Raw genomic sequence first — 17,625 nt, forward strand, 5'->3', positions numbered from 1 at the left:
ACATCACTTTAGCAGATGACAACTGGTACCAACATAATTATTTTTGCAATATATGTCTCTCATGATAAACATTGCTTTTTGTTGTTTTTTTACTCCTATAATCTGTAAAAGTAATATAATCAGAAAACAAAAGAAAACTTTGAGCTTAAAAAGGTAATGCTTCAGAATAATATTGTCCACTAAAAATTAGCAGCATCAGTCTTGTCTAATCTCAGACAAAAGTGTTGTTTTACCCCTATAATTGACAATAAAAAACACTCAAAACCAAATGAAAATATCAAATTATGAAACTAATCAAATCAGCATTAACAAGGGTTTCAGGACAGCCATAAAACCAATGCCTATGTTTGCACACTGGGCAATTATTCTGGGACAAATCACCGAGGAAAGGGCAAGATCCCGGATTCTAATCTGCAAACGGATCCTCCCATCAGGGCCGGGCTGTCTTAATCAAACTTTATCACGCTTTAATTGGCACAAAGACATGTTTATGACTGTGTGCAAAGTGGGGTCAGAGTAGCCTGGTGTTTGTCCAATGACCAAACAATGATAATGTTATTCTCCAACCAAGTTTTTTCATACCGCTCTATCTAATTTATTAGTATAAGCCCATAGGCCAACATATGACATATTTTTTACCTTTTGAACCCCAGCGTTATGTAACTAATTATCAGTTGATACATAGTTTAATACTTCAACATGCCTTTTCCTCTTATGACAGATATTTAAATATGTCAACATATTTACAAACTAAGTGTTTCATATGTATATACTTTTTGGTTTATAATTATAAACATATTTTCTAGTACTGGAAGAATATGTTCTCTCATCTTATATAGAACAATGAATTTTTAACTAGCAAATATGTCCATTTAAGTCTAATAACTATGAACACAAAAGAAAGATGGCAAAACAGTCAGATGAAGCCCTGGAATGCATAACTTATGAGATCATGGTCAATAATTTATTGCCCGACCATTCAAACATGGCCATATAAATCTTTTGAAGGCAAAGTTAAGAGTTATTCCAGTCTGACAGACTGTTTACTTACAGCCCTGGGATAACCCCATTCAGGAAATATAAATTCTCCCCTAAAGTAAACACTTCACTGGACCATAGACTGGCAGAATAAGGCAAGTGAAAGGCAATAAGTCACCTCAAAGTGGATTATCATAACTCTTTTACGATATATCTTTCAAACAATATACAATAAGTATAAGATATATTGAGGCACCATGATAAACATTCCACGCTCTCTTCAAAGAGCAGCAATCAAATAGGTGAATAGAGCATTTAAGTGATATAATAAACACTGAAAAATACAACTCTTATCTGTCTCTCAGGGCTGGTTACATTTTTATATGACATCAAATAATGTTGTTTTATGCCCAATAACATAAAGTAATCACTCTCCTCAACCACAACTAATGGCTATAACGTGCTGCTATAAAAACTCATATCATTTTAAGACGTATTAGTCATAATGTTAATTTAAGGCTTTTAATTTTAGATCCATTGCATAAAAGGCTTAGGCTTATATAAACACGATCAAGTATGTTTCCTGGGTAGAACCAATACTTGGTGTATTTGGGGGTCAGATCCCACATTGGGAATCGAATACATGACCTCCTAGCCAACACCATATCCAATATGCCACTGCAATTACTGAAATAATATAACAATTAATTGAGTTCCAAATAATTAGCCTGAGGTATTTTCAGCAAAGATTTTATCTTGAAAAAGCCAAAAAAAAATTGCAAACAGAATACTTCACAGCACAACAGAATTACAAAGTAAAGAGTTTACATCTTCATTTCATATGAGCCTTGCTCTGAGAAAAGGGGGTTTAATGCATGAGTGTTAAATACTTCCACTTGTATGGACTTTATCGCTTAAAGGAAGTCTTTTCGAAATAAAATTCTAGTCAATGCGGAAAGTGTCATCCCTGATTAGCCCTGGGACAACACTTTACAGCCATGCATTTAACCCGGTTTTCTTAGAGCAAGACTCATACTTAAAATCCACCAGTCAGGTACCTTGATTCCCGTCAGAGATGATGTCACTGGCCCCTTTCTGAACGATGGTGACATTACCCAGCCTGGATGACAGGGTCTTGACGCTCGCTGCAGGGTCTACACCATCAGGCTTGCCTCCAACCTTGAAAATGGATGGTAAATTAAGCCCTGGGAAAACTGGGCTTTATGCATATACGTAAAGTGTTGTCCGGGCGTAAAGGATCCAGGCGGAAAGTGTTGTTCCTGATTAGTCTGTGCATACTGAACAGTGCAAACTGAACAGGCTGTGCATACTGAACAGGCTGTGCATACTGAACAGGCTGTGCATACTGAACAGGCTGTGCATACTGAACAGGCTGTGCATACTGAACAGGCTGTGCATACTGAACAGTGCATACTGAACAGTGCATTCTGAACTGGCTGTGCATACTGAACAGGCTGTGCATACTGAACAGGCTGTGCATACTGAACAGGCTGTGCATACTGAACAGGCTGTGCATACTGAACAGGCTGTGCATACTGAACAGTGCATACTGAACAGTGCATACTGAACTGGCTGTGCATACTTAACAGGCTGTGCATACTGAACAGTGCATACTGAACAGGCTGTGCATACTGAACAGGCTGTGCATACTGAACAGGCTGTGCATACTGAACAGGCTGTGCATACTGAACAGTGCATACTGAACAGGCTGTGCATACTGAACAGTGCATACTGAACAGGCTGTGCATACTGAACAGTGCATACTGAACAGTGCATACTGAACAGGCTGTGCATACTGAACAGGCTGTGCATACTGAACAGGCTGTGCATACTGAACAGTGCATACTGAACTGGCTGTGCATACTGAACAGGCTGTGCCTACTGAACAGGCTGTGCATACTGAACAGTGCATACTGAACAGGCTGTGCATACTGAACAGTGCATACTGAACAGTGCATACTGAACAGGCTGTGCATACTGAACAGGCTGTGCATACTGAACAGTGCATACTGAACTGGCTGTGCATACTGAACAGTGCATACTGAACAGTGCATACTGAACAGGCTGTGCATACTGAACAGTGCATACTGAACAGTGCATACTGAACAGTGCATACTGAACAGGCTGTGCATACTGAACAGGCTGTGCATACTGAACAGGCTGTGCATACTGAACAGTGCATACTGAACAGGCTGTGCATACTGAACAGTGCATACTGAACAGGCTGTGCATACTGAACAGGCTGTGCATACTGAACAGTGCATACTGAACAGGCTGTGCATACTGAACAGTGCATACTGAACAGGCTGTGCATACTGAACAGGCTGTGCATACTGAACAGTGCATACTGAACAGGCTGTGCATACTGAACAGTGCATACTGAACAGTGCATACTGAACAGGCTGTGCATACTGAACAGTGCATACTGAACAGGCTGTGCATACTGAACAGGCTGTGCATACTGAACAGGCTGTGCATACTGAACAGTGCATACTGAACTGGCTGTGCATACTGAACAGGCTGTGCCTACTGAACAGGCTGTGCATACTGAACAGTGCATACTGAACAGGCTGTGCATACTGAACAGTGCATACTGAACAGGCTGTGCATACTGAACAGTGCATACTGAACAGGCTGTGCATACTGAACAGGCTGTGCATACTGAACAGGCTGTGCATACTGAACAGTGCATACTGAACTGGCTGTGCATACTGAACAGTGCATACTGAACAGTGCATACTGAACAGGCTGTGCATACTGAACAGTGCATACTGAACAGTGCATACTGAACAGTGCATACTGAACAGTGCATACTGAACAGGCTGTGCATACTGAACAGGCTGTGCATACTGAACAGGCTGTGCATACTGAACAGTGCATACTGAACAGGCTGTGCATACTGAACAGGCTATGCATACTGAACAGTGCATACTGAACAGGCTATGCATACTGAACAGTGCATACTGAACAGGCTGTGCATACTGAACAGGCTGTGCATACTGAACAGTGCATACTGAACAGGCTGTGCATACTGAACAGTGCATACTGAACAGGCTGTGCATACTGAACAGGCTGTGCATACTGAACAGGCTGTGCATACTGAACAGGCTGTGCATACTGAACAGTGCATACTGAACAGGCTGTGCATACTGAACAGTGCATACTGAACAGGCTGTGCATACTGAACAGTGCATACTGAACAGGCTAATCAGGAATGACACTTTCCACCTAGACTCAATTTAAGTCTAGAAGAGACTTCCTTTTAACAAAAAAGTTCATTAAGCAGAAAGTGTCATCCCTGATCAGCCTGTGCATAGGTACTCCACAGGCTTATCTGGGATGACACTTTAGGCACATGCATTAAACCATGTTTTCCCAAAGCTAGGCTCAACTAGACAAGCTCCAATAATGTGAAAAAGAATGTGATATTATAGCCAACTGAAGTAATCTAAACCATCATAAATATAACAAAAAGTAAAAAAAAACACTAGAAGTTTTATGTAACACAAGTTGGAGACTCAACTTTTTTTGAGTTACGCACTTAGTAATTACGTTACCCTTAATATTGAATACTGTTTTAACTATGGATATTCCATCTTTTAGCACATTTTTTGTGTATTGACAACTACTATTAACTAATAACACAACCTTGTTTTATTTGTTATCAGGACAATGTTTTAAAATTATTTTTTTTTAAATAATATCTACACTAAAGTTACAACTTGCATCTTTTTATTGGTTGCTGAATTATTGTTAATATTGGTATGGTCTTGTGCTTTGGGTGACACCAATATGCGTGGAGGAAACCCCCTGTTCAGTATGGTGACCACAAACCAAACTCACATGTCTCAAATGTGTGGGGATTAAACCATGGACAACGAAGAGAGAAGTGCATGCACCAACCACTAAGCAAGTAGACAGCCATGTGAAACACGAATGTCATCGGTGTCGGTGTACATTTAAAACAGTAATTTCAGTTTGTTTTCTTGTAGACAATTTTTTAAGATAAAGATTGTACACAATTTTTGCACCATAACATGTTAATTCTATTAAACAATCAAAAGTTTATTATTGATCAATCACTGACCCTATTATCTTAAAGCATCAATCTGTCTGTTAAGGTCTTGCACAAAACTTGAAGTGTGTTCTGACAGACAAGCTGCCATAATTTAAGAACTTAAACCCATGTCAGACATAAGAACATTGTTCTCCAAAACAGATGAACTGAAAATATCTCTCAATTATAATTTCACTTGATATTTCCCATGAGAAAGTATTCTGTGATGCAATTACAGCAAATTGTCAATATTTAAAGGGATTATAATTATTTTTAACTGCCAGGACCTGCCCTGAGAGTTTAAAATGCGGACAATTATGTCACCACTACCAAATTTGGTTATTTTATTCTTTTTGTCAATCTTAAAAACTGTAGCTACTAAACGCAGGCCTTCGCAAAATGAATTAAGAAACAACCAGGCCGTAGAAAGTAATTAAATAAAAGAAGTATGTCATATCCATGCAGTATACAAAAACTAGATTCGCTTGGATGTAGTTGTTTTTTGGGGTAGGTCAGAAGTGGATATGATAAACTGTGAATGATCTGTTGCTTTGTTCATGTATTTGTATATTAATATTTCATAAATATTAAAATATAAATACCTATCCTATTGTATCAGGATTTTAAAAACTGTATTTTAATTTGGGAGCAATTGAGTAAATTCTCAGCTGATAGATAATTTTGCCAACTTTGCAAAATCCTATGAGTTAAGAAACTGTTATCAATGTAAAGTAATACTTAAACTGAAGCATCATCACCAGTAAACCTATTCTTTTACTGATGTATGAAGCTAGTATTGTGCAATAAAAAAATAATTAAACACAACATTATTTAATTCTTAAAGCTTGGGTTACAACCTTGCAATGGTCAATGCAAAGCAAAACATGTGTCGCAAATGATGCAAACACAGAATAGGCAACAAACTAAATTTATTCTGTGTTTCCTTTCCATTTTTATCATTTCCATAGGCTTATCACAATAAGGGGCTACCCACCTTGATGGCACATAAGCTCATAACACATTCTTGCACTTAAGGGAAAATAAATATCGCTGAATATTAAATACATACATATTGAAATGAACAAAAAAAATTATGTAGATCTTCAATCAATGTCAAATCTACAGATGTAATTGTAATCAACAATAATCTATATGCCGTTCAAATAATTATTCAATTCTACATATTGTCTGTCTATGACTTAGGCCTTCTGTAATGATAATACTACCATTAACCTGTCAAATATATAAAGATATTATTCAAACATTCAATTACTATGATGTAGTGCGAGTGATAATTTATGTAAATATTGCAGTATTATCATTATCTAAATCAATTTCCCCACCCATAATCTGCAAAGATGTCACTCAGATCTCTTAATTTAAATAATAAGGGTTAAAGTAAAACCTGATTATAATTACCATAGATAATTTATTTGGCCTATTTTACAAGGACTTAACAAGTTGAACTAAAATATCCTTATCATAACATTTGGTGAATAAACTTTGACAAAAATTGAATACATTAACAGGGTATACTGATAATTTAAACACAAATCTTTCTAAATATACAACCTGTAAAATACATAATTTGACTAGTCTACTGGCAATAAAAATGCTATACATCATTTTTCAGTTCATCAAAGAATGTTAACTTTTTCATAATTTACGTTCAGAAGGGCATTATTTTGATTGGAAATATTCACATCATTAATCTCTATAGGTTCATGTTTTGTCTGTTTAACATCTTTTTATTCTGAAGCATATAAAACTGAGGTTATAATGTTCAGAACTAAATAAAAATCAATTATTTATATTTAATTATTTAAGATATTACTTCTGCAATTGCACACACTTGACATTTTGGCCACAACTTTTCATTAATGTAAGTTATAATCTGCCTACAAGTTATTTCATTTTATACACATTTTCTAAGAATCATATAATGTGACTACACTTGAAAATACCATTTCCCTTTTACCCACAATGCCTCAAGATGTTTTGCTAATGAGCCATCTGGCAGGGTTGTGGAAATTCAGTATACATAACAAACGTTCACTAGAATAACTTTGGTTTCAAAATTAAGACTTAACACATGTTGAACAATTAATACCAGATTTAACAATAAAATTCTATACAGGAAATTCTGCTTTTTTGAAAGATTTATGAGTTGTTGGTTTTGAAAAGCCTGGGATTTTCTCAATCTACTAATCATTCAAAACTTCAATGAAGAAGCAACTTTTTTCCTGGAATATTGACAGGAATCCCCGATAATGAAAATATGGCTGGCTAACTCAGCTGGTAAATGCCGGACTTAACATCCAAGGATCGTGTGTTTAATTCCCCTCCAAGCCACATAACTTGTGGGGGCCTTGATCATGAAATTATTTCCAAGGTCTTTGTCACCCAATTTATTGTAAGTTGTGCAGTTGTCAGTTACTGGCATAGGAATGGGAACTAAATATTGGAAAACCAGCTATTAAGTCAGGAAAAGTGTGAGTAGGTAATCCGATTGCCCTGACATTACAGAAATACTGTTGAAAACAGCTACAATTTTCAAAAAAACAATCCCTAGAAAGAACAAGAGCACCGCATAAAGGGTGCCAATGCTGGGCTGCGGCTGCAGTTTTGAATAAATGAAAGCTTGTCAGATTTTTTTTTTTTTTTAGAGGTCACAGTGATCTTGCCCTTTGACCTAGTGACCCAAATATGGGTGTGGCGTTTAGAACTCATCAAGGTGCATCTACATATGAAGTTTCAAAGTTGTAGATGGAAGCACTTTGATTTTAGAGCCAATGTTAAGGTTTAAGCATGATGCCAGTACCGCGGACGACGCGACACGACGAGCTGGCTATGACAATACCTCAGGTTTTCTCCAAAAACAGCCGAGCTAAAGATGGCATACATGCATGACTGTTCATTAGCTTCATATTGCAATATACGTGTACAACTTATTTTTTGGTAATAAAACTCAATGTCCATTGGTCACACAAGTAGTGAGATCAAAAGGATTTTTTTACATTCAGGATATTTTTGATATTTGTTTAAAAAACATGAGTTATGAAGAAATTAAAGGTATGGCACTTTCCAATCCTAACCAAGTTTTATTCCAATGAGCAAGCCTACTGAACAAATTTCATGATGATAAGTTATATACTTTTTGAGTTATTACAATTTAAAGCTATTTTTAATAACAGCGACCCGAACTTTAACCGATAATGAAAAGTAACAAGATGTGCGTAAATAACGAGATGTTGTGTATAAGCATACCTAGTTTCATCTGCATTACTTTTAATTAATGAAAAGTCCAGTTTTGCAGACAGACAGACAGGCCTACCAAAGGATGGACGGATGGTTGGCATGCAAACTTATAGTGCCCAACAATTAAAATTGGCCTAAAAATGCTTGCCCCAATGTGTTTGGTGCTAAATTATGAGTAAGGGAAACAACCATACACAAATTTAGCTTGTGCTACTTGTTATTATTTCCCTTGATTCCAATAACAATAACAATAGGTTTATTAAATTTGTACTGAAAGGCACTCGGCCCAAAATACAAACATACATGCAGTAATCATAAGTAGTGATATTGTATACAATATAAACAACAGTAATGGTGAGACGTGTTAAGTAAAAAAGAGTACTGCTTATAGATATATATTCAAACATTTTAGCGTTAGTTAAATGTATTTAAACCAATATCAGAGGTGGGTGTTATAAAATGATTTAGTCGCATATTTACTGACCAGTATCGCACAAACTGTAAACAATATGGGAGTTTGACTTCAGTTACAGTCAACTTGCCCATAATTTTTATCATACCACCGCATTGATATCTTCCTGATATACATGTAACATTGCCTGATATATTTTTTTATATCATGGTCAACAGGAAGTTCTCATATCAGTCAATGTTTGCAGGTAGTTAATATTAATCAGAATCATTTTTGTTAAAATAGGATCAGCTTCAACAGGACAAAAAATTTGATACCAATATGTTATTTATATAATACACATAAAGCAACATAAACAGCAAAAAACATATTTAACAAGTATTAAGTGCAAGTACTCATGACGTCATCATAAACACACCAAACGTCAAAAATCATATTCATTACCGCAAAATATGCAAAGTTGTAGCGATTATTTGTCACTATTTCTTATAAAATGGGGTACGTAGAGGTATGATTAACAGAAAAACAGATTACTGCCTGATCATTTTGTAATATATCAGGCTTGGCACGAATAAAATAACGGCTCAGCAAGCCTCGCCATTAATTTTATTCTAAGCCTCGCCTGATATATTTCAAAACTATCAGGCAGTAACCTGTAATTCTCTATAAATGCAGCATCAAGATATTTACCCAATGCCAAAAAATAGCGTGCTGCTAGTGCCAGACATGATTAGCACAAATAAATGTTCTTATATAGTACATAATAATTCCAACTAGTTATCCTTGAAATATTGTTGTCTTATTATGATCATCAACAGGGCAGACTAATAAAAAGTGATCCTCATTTTCAATGCTATACACATTCTGAAGTTGTCATTTTTCAGCTGCCATGTTTCGCATTTACAAACAATATCACATTACTCCCAGTATTGCTTTACTATGAAATCTTCAATATGTCAACGCAGCCCCTGGATGTTCAACAAGCGCAACTTAAGTTGCACTTGCGTTGGTTTATTTGAACTTTAACCAGAATCCTTTATGTCATTGCCAGTAACTGCGACCTGTTGTTTGTTTACGTTATCATATAATTATGTATTTCACACCATCAACAACAAGATGGTCATTTCGAAATAAAGCGTTTTTGTCACTTTCTAGGCACTCTTTTAAAAACTCGTAAAGTTTCAACCACGATTTCATCACATACTAGGGCAAGTCCTCACCCACTCAAATGTGCACGTATTACCCAGCTTTTCGTATGAACTGGCATTTTGTCAATATTCTATTATTCTCTTACCTTCATATTTGCACACTTTATTAGAACTGGTCTCGTTGCCAATTTACTTGAAAGATGGTATGCAAAGTCAAAAGAGTTCTAATTTTTGAAAGACCCAACTGCCTATTGATAACGTCAAGTAGTTTTGCTTCGGTTTGTTTCTGGGTTTCGTTGCCATCATAGTCAATATTGAATACTTTCAGGTTTTGCTTCTTGACTTGCTGCTCAAGATTCTCGAGTCTTTTCGACCATGCTGTTAGCTTGACTGCTATGGTGTTTAGCTTTTCTGTTAGGCTGCTTACTTGTTCAGTTAATTCTTTGTTTTGCTTTTTAAGATCTTTATTGTCCTTTTCAAGGTTTTTACTGCCTTGTCAAGGGAATCAAACTTATTATTAAATTGCTAAACGCTTTTATATATTTCAATTAACAAGGTATTGGAGTCCAAATCTGTTTCTTGGTGTGTAAACACATGGGGTCAAACACAGATGCACGTTGTTGAGTAATTGAAGGTCGAAGCCACGAGTCAAGTTGTATATTCGGTGCTGTCTCGGTAGAGATCTGGCTAGATATTTAATGGTCAATTATATTTGAGCCGATATCATGTTCAATATTAATTGCTGGTCTACAAGTAGTCGTGCACTTCACTCTGTCTTCGGGGGCTCTGGGTTTGATTCTACACCTTGCACAACGAGCAGAAAAAAACAAAACAAACATATGCTGATGGTAAGAGACACATTGATCACGTCCATCTGTTCCTGTCTGTTGCTTCTGTGATTTTGGCATTCTCCTCGAGTTAAAGGATCCGATTCTTGCTAGCCACACATTTAATGCATCCCCAATTATGGTAATCCAGGTATTCCGTAGATTAATGTATCAAGCTACACTGTGTCCGCAATCAGGTACAATCAACGCTTATTTGCGATGCCTATTCAATAGGTGGATTAGAGGATCATTGTTTACTAGTGCATGAAATGTTAAGTGTACATGTTGCACTGTGCACTCTCAATAGCCATCGAACAATGAGTAATTGGTTTCTTCATATAACTTTTGCTTTAAACAAAAATACATAGTTCCAGAATCAGGTGATACATATTCCAGATGTCAATCACTGCTATCAGTATATATATTTATTTCCACAATATTCTGATATAAAATCCATTTAAATCCATGTCAAGTCACAGTTAGAAAAACACGTCTGCACCCTATGATAGTCACTAAACTACCCATAGATTCCTATGTACTATGCAGACATTCTGGTCAATATTTGCTTGCTTTAATTACTTACCAGAGAAATCAACTACATAATTTATGTCAACTTAAAATAAACTGCAAACAATGGGTAAACTATTTTTTAATATCATGAGGCAAAGAGACCAAGTAAAGTCTATGAGAGCGCTGGTAATCAACTCACCACTTTTTCGTACAGTCTTGCAAACTCAACAATGTTAGGTGTGAGTATTGCAGCTTGGTATCCAGAAATCACTGATGGGTCCTGGGTCACAACAAACAAGCCATCCTGCAGGAAAAAGGATATAAATATATTTAAATATAAAAACAACAAAAACTGACCTTGCGGTCAACTGAGATCTATGGTCAACTGCAGACAATTGACAGTCTGAATTCCCCCAGACAAAAATCACTCTATATTACACCTAAGAATAAGGGTCAACTGTCCATAACGACCAAAAGCCAGTATATTTCACTCCAAAAAATATGTTGAGAACTGGGAACAATGGTCACGAGTCAGTCTTTTCAAGTTTTTAATGTCATAGCGTCTATTGTTCATCTATTTTGTGATCTGATTGCGGTAACTGCCTTTGATATGATAAAAGCGGCCCACTGCAAGAAAACCAATAATAGGATGTTGAGAAGATTTGTTTTCCTGGGATAATTATGGGGGTAATATTCAAAATAAAATATGTCATAGCATGTAACACAATAAAATTAATTATCGCTAATTAAATGACCGCTATTTAGAACATTGTTAAGGACGCTAAATCGGAAGATGCGTACCCAGAAACGTAAGATTTTCCTTTTGCGTGGCGTGAATTGTTTAGATTATTGAGAGTGAGAATGATTGTGTGTGATTTCAAGTTTTTTGAGTGATGTGTTATCTTGTTTTGACTGATGTGGTTTTAAGTTTTGTTCATGATGTGCTTTGCCGTTTTGATAAAGAATGATTGTTTGAATGAAAAGGCTATTTATGTGATGTTTGCATACAAATATATCTTTGCAAGATTTTGGTGTCTTTTTCTTTGCATGTGAACAATACTGCTATACCGTACTTTTGGTTTATTACAGTGAATCCACTGTTGATACTTGTTCGAGCGTGGCGTCAGTGACACGTGACAACCTTTATTTAAAAACATCTCCCAATGAATGTAAAAGGAACTGTCAGATTAACAAATGAACAAGATGCATGACTAAACAACAATACTATTTTTAATCAAGTCATAGGTTTAGTTTTAAAAATAGGAATAGGTACGAAATTAAATGAATTTTTCAGATATTATTCTGTATTATTCAACAGAAGTTATTTATGTTATTATACTGAGTTATCGGCAATTAGCCTTTGTTTTTAAACTGTGTGAAAACAACAGGGTGGCGTAACAACATAACAATACTACCAACTGACCAACCATCTAAAAGTGGTGATCTGATCACCTGTCGACAACTGTTTTTTTTGCCATTTCCTTTGACTCACCACTGTTATAAATTTTGACTGTTTATATAAAAGACAAAAGGCAAACAGAATTCAAGGACCACACTTGCATGCAAACTAAAGTTATTATCCTGAAACAGTTTTTCTATTTTTAGTAACAGTGACCTTGAACTTAATACATCTTACGCAAAATGCAATCCCATGCTAGGTGTCTTCAAAAACCTAGTTTTGGCCTAAATGACACCTTTTACATTGTTCAGGTTAAACAAATTTATTATATTTCATAAAAAATATCAAAAGGACACATACAGCATCGATAACCAGTGGAATGCCTTTTTCCTTCACTTTTGAAATAATGGTGCGGGCATTGGCGACGATAGCGTCACTGCGCCCCATGCCTGGCCCTAGCACAACGGAATGTAACCGTGGTAACCACTCAGACATCTCCCGCTCACAACTGGAACTATCTCTGAACAAGAAAAAACTCATATATATGTCATGACTGTTTTCTTTTAATGAAATTATTCATTCAGAAACTAACGTTGAAGAGTTCTTTGGTCATGAGACAAAATGACATGTATATATCAATTCATGACAAATAAACCCCTTAAACTTATTCAATATTTTTTAAGAAAATAGCCAATATTCTCGACATATAAACCCCACTCGATTTTTAAATATTTTTAAGGAAATAGCGAATATTCATAATGCAGTAAACAAGTGAAAACTGACTAAATTTCAGGAAGATATGGCAATTATGTGACATGTGACAACTAGCAAGGAAAAAATATTTTGTCTTCACTTTGACCTAATGACCTCGCTTTGCTGATGTGAACTCTGCCATACCACGAAAGGCATTATGAGTGTGAATGCAATCATTCACCACACTGGCGCCCAGTACTTACAGGATGGGGTGCACTATGAGCTCTGGACTGTAGGCCTTGATCACAGGGGCTGCCTCCTGGGCACAGAACACGTGGGATAAGTCAGCTCCCTGCAGTTGGAGGTCTCATTATGCACAATATCTGTTTGTGACTGTGGATTATCGATTTAAAGTCAAGAGTCATGATAAACAAGAGATTGCCAAACAATATTGTCCCCTACCGGTAAAACTCCACCATTGTCAGTAAAAAAATAATTAAAAAAAAATATTTGTTGCCATAGCAACCAGAATTGACGTTGGAACAAAATGAAATCATCCATGTTTCAAGTTTCATGAAAAAATATGAAGAACTTTTTAAGTTATCGCAGGATCCAGAAAAGTGTGACGGACGGACAGACAGACAGACAGACAGAGCGCAAACCATAAGTCCCCTCCGGTTTCACCAGTAGGGGACAACAACCTTATATTTTCCCACTGCCATAGGCATAAGTAAAAATAACTTTCTTTACAAAATTCATTATCTCATGACCACAAAAAAATCTCATTATATTATAGCTTTTTTTTACAGTTTGTTTGCATTAAAAAAGGGGTCAACCTATGAATTTCTCAATTTTTAAGTTTGGTAATTTACATGCTTTTACTGTATTTATAAATGTATAAGGGAAAATTTAGTTTTATTTAAACATTACAATTTATCAATAATTTTCACTGCAATTTAAACAGTTTAAAACGGCGAATTACACATGTTTAATTATTCATAATGCCTTATTAATTCTCGATTGGTCATTGACGGCTTGGGTACTACTTACATGTACCCCTGGTACTCTTAAGTATACTTACATGTACGCCGGGTACCGTAAAAATACTAAAACGTACCCGGGTAATTTAACGCTAAATCGGTCGTTGTCGGCTATTTTTTTAAATTAATTATATTCACATTTATAATTGTTTATGTACATTATCTGTAAAATGACCTCTTTATTATCTAAACTGATATGCAAAAAGCATCTTGATGCAGTTTTTTTTTAAAAGAGAAGTTTGTTTAAGATAATTGGTAGCGCGTTTTATGACAACGGATTTTGGGCAAGAATACAACTCGGGTACAGTCTAATATTGACTGAGTACAATTAAGTATATTTACCGTACCCGGGGTACATGTTAGTATACTTAAGAGTACCCGGGGTACATGTAAGTAGTACCCCAGCCGGCAATGACCAATCAAGCCTTATTAACCATAAGAAAACATACAATAAAATTGTTGATTCCATACCACCAGTATTAAATAAAAGAAGATGCTAAAAAATTCCCTTTTCACGTTTAATTCCTCTTTTGAAGAGCTCAACACCTCCTTGCCCCAAAACAAGGGCTGTTACGATGTAGTCTTGAAATATGTTAACTAATTATGCATTTGTTATGGATCTCATACCCATGTTACCAGTACATACCACTTTTAAAGCAGAGATTGCAGCAAAATATGGAGCACCAGTGTACCTGAAATCAAATTGTCTGTTTTCTTTTTTTTTCATTGAATATAAATATATATTATTATATAACAATGGAATATTAATGTTTTTTCCTTAGAGTATTAAACATTTAACAAAGCTCAAAAGATTTGACCTTATTACAGCAAATTCAAGACACATATTGAAACACTTATGTTCTTACCTATATCAAAAAACATGACAAGATCACACATATCAGATGTTTTATATTCAAGATATTGTTTTTCTTTGTTTGAATGGATTATGGACAATTTGAAATGGTTAGATATAATCAAGAGAGACAGACAAGCTCGCCTTGGCATAGTTAAATTGGTGTCTGCCTAGTGATCAGTAGGTCCTGGGTCTGCCTAGTGATCAGTAGGTCCTGGGTTTGATCTCAGAGTATTGTCAACATCTCCCAATAAAACCTTAAGTACAGGACATTCTTGGGAGAATCTCAATCAGCCCATAGGTGCCTTTTTAAGCAATTGAGATAAATATATTAGTCTTGCTCTGCTTAAATGGGGCTAAGTGCATGTGCGCAAAATATCGCCCCAGATTACCCTGTGAAGACCACACATGCTAATCAGGGATGACACTGTCTGCTTTTATGGTATTTTTCGTTTCAAGGGAGTCCCTTCTTATCAGACTGCACAGGCTAATTTAGGACGACACATGCATTAAGCCCTGTTTTCCCATAAAGCAGCTCAAATAGGTTGTAATTAAAAACAAACACATTTACATGCACCCACTCTTTGCAGCCCCCAACAATTCCTATCCTTCCACATTCTCCTTTATGTGACTCAGCCACCAGGGATGGAATGAAGCTCCTCACCATGTCAACTAAACCAGGTGAATTGTGCTGGTACCTCTGTTGGAAAAGAGGTCCTGAAGTGAAATAAACTTAAGAATGACCAAAACAATCATACAATTTCAAACACAGCTAGATTTTAGTAAGAATACAGCATAGATGTGGTTTCTTTATAAGTTTGAATAGAATCCCTCTAGCGGATCTTGAGAAAAATAGCTTACCCTAAAACTTTAACCTATTTGGACGATGATGCAAGTGCAAGTAGGATACCTTAAGTGTCAAAACGTTCTGCTAAAAGTCCCCTCCTCCAACCCCAATTCCCACTTCATGACACCGAGGCCTGTTGAAATATTTCGACCGAAGATCTAAGATGATATTAGACAGAATATGCCATTTATACAAAAAACAATGTTCATTTTGATTATATGTAGTAGGTTCTTGTTGAGTTTTGTTTTCATTTTGAGTCATGGGTATGGAGATAGTGTAAAATCCAGTGATATAACGTAGCAAATGATGCAGTTTGTTATGGAAAATGTTTTGACACAGTCACCGTCATTTTGCTGATCAGAAATTGTGCTGAGGGTTACGGGTTATTGGGTGCAGGGCAAAGCCCTGGTGAGGGGGCCATAGGGGCGAAATTGTCCAGAAATTTAGCCAATTAGAAACCATTTTAAGTAAGTTAAAAGTACTTCTCATGCGACTTCAAAAGACCATCTTCTTAATTTTTCCATTATATTTATATGAATGTATTGATTTAAAAATAATGGCATTAAAAACAATATATTACCGGTAATTATGGACTTAAACGGCAGAGTTGCATCCACACATTATGTTAATCCATTTTGTCATAACAACGCAGTTTACACTATAGGTCAGTAGACGTGCTAAGCGTATTTTCATAACAAAAAACACTAAATCAAGTTTTGTCGGTATGTTCTCTTTAATCAGTACAATAACTGTTTCAACAGTGACTCAACTAAAAGACCCTAATGATAAAGGTGCGGCATGTTTTATTTGAAATTAATATAGGGGAAATGTCAATTCCAAATTATTTGCAATATAATTTTGTTACAAAATCAACATAGTTTTTAACGAAAACAACAGATCTAAATTTTCTCAGGGCTTGGAATAAAACAACAAGAACACCGCGTACTTTGTGCCACGCTCTGCTACGGGTCCAGTTTGGAATAAATGAAAGCTTGTCAGAAATATTTTTTTATAGGTCACAGTGACCTTGACCTTTGACCTAGTGACCCAAAAATGGGTGTGGTGTGTAGAACACATCAAGGTGCATCTACATATGAAGTTTCAAAGTTGTAGGTGGAAGCACTTTGATTTTAGAGCCAATGTTAAGGTTTAAGCATGACGCAGACGGCAGACGTCGGACTTCACGACGAGCTGGCTATGACAATACCTCGGGTTTCTCTCCGAAAACGCCGAGCTATAAATCAATACACGCATGCTTTCCTTGCGTAAGGCATGACGTCGTACATCGTCGCATATATTTCGTGCGTTTTTGTCAGGACAAAGTGTCAACAAAAGATACCAGAAATTTCAATTTATAGTTTAGTGGTAATTCCAATTCTGGAATTGTGGTATCATGGGACCTTGGGTAATGGCTTCGGAGCAGGGGAGGTAGGGTACGGGATGCTTGAATTCATGTTACTGGGTCTGGGGTGCTTTAATTCATGATACTGCTGCCTTTGAAGTTAGATGACAAAGATGTCATAAATAAAGAAACTGCACTTATGCCAATTTAATTTTTTAATATAATCACATAAATAATTAC

At 36.1% G+C, this 17,625-nt stretch overlaps 1 protein-coding gene across 6 annotated transcripts in view; it reads right to left on the reverse strand.

Annotated features, from left to right (window-relative positions):
- Positions 1 to 17,625, reverse strand: part of LOC127879535 (ATP-dependent (S)-NAD(P)H-hydrate dehydratase-like) — a 139,703-nt gene that overhangs the window by 121,910 nt on the left and 168 nt on the right. For all 6 annotated transcript variants that reach the window (XM_052426437.1, XM_052426442.1, XM_052426438.1 and 3 more), the window contains exons 2-7: positions 15,778 to 15,913; positions 14,990 to 15,035; positions 13,567 to 13,655; positions 12,971 to 13,130; positions 11,411 to 11,515; positions 2,037 to 2,157 (exon numbers count right to left, since the gene is read on the reverse strand). In XM_052426437.1, the coding sequence (XP_052282397.1) occupies positions 2,037 to 2,157; positions 11,411 to 11,515; positions 12,971 to 13,130; positions 13,567 to 13,655; positions 14,990 to 15,035; positions 15,778 to 15,913 (657 nt within the window). The remainder of the gene's footprint in view (positions 1 to 2,036; positions 2,158 to 11,410; positions 11,516 to 12,970; positions 13,131 to 13,566; positions 13,656 to 14,989; positions 15,036 to 15,777; positions 15,914 to 17,625) is intronic.

This window comes from Dreissena polymorpha, chromosome 4, assembly GCF_020536995.1.
Source record: "Dreissena polymorpha isolate Duluth1 chromosome 4, UMN_Dpol_1.0, whole genome shotgun sequence".
Classification (NCBI taxonomy): Eukaryota; Metazoa; Mollusca; class Bivalvia; order Myida; family Dreissenidae; genus Dreissena; species Dreissena polymorpha.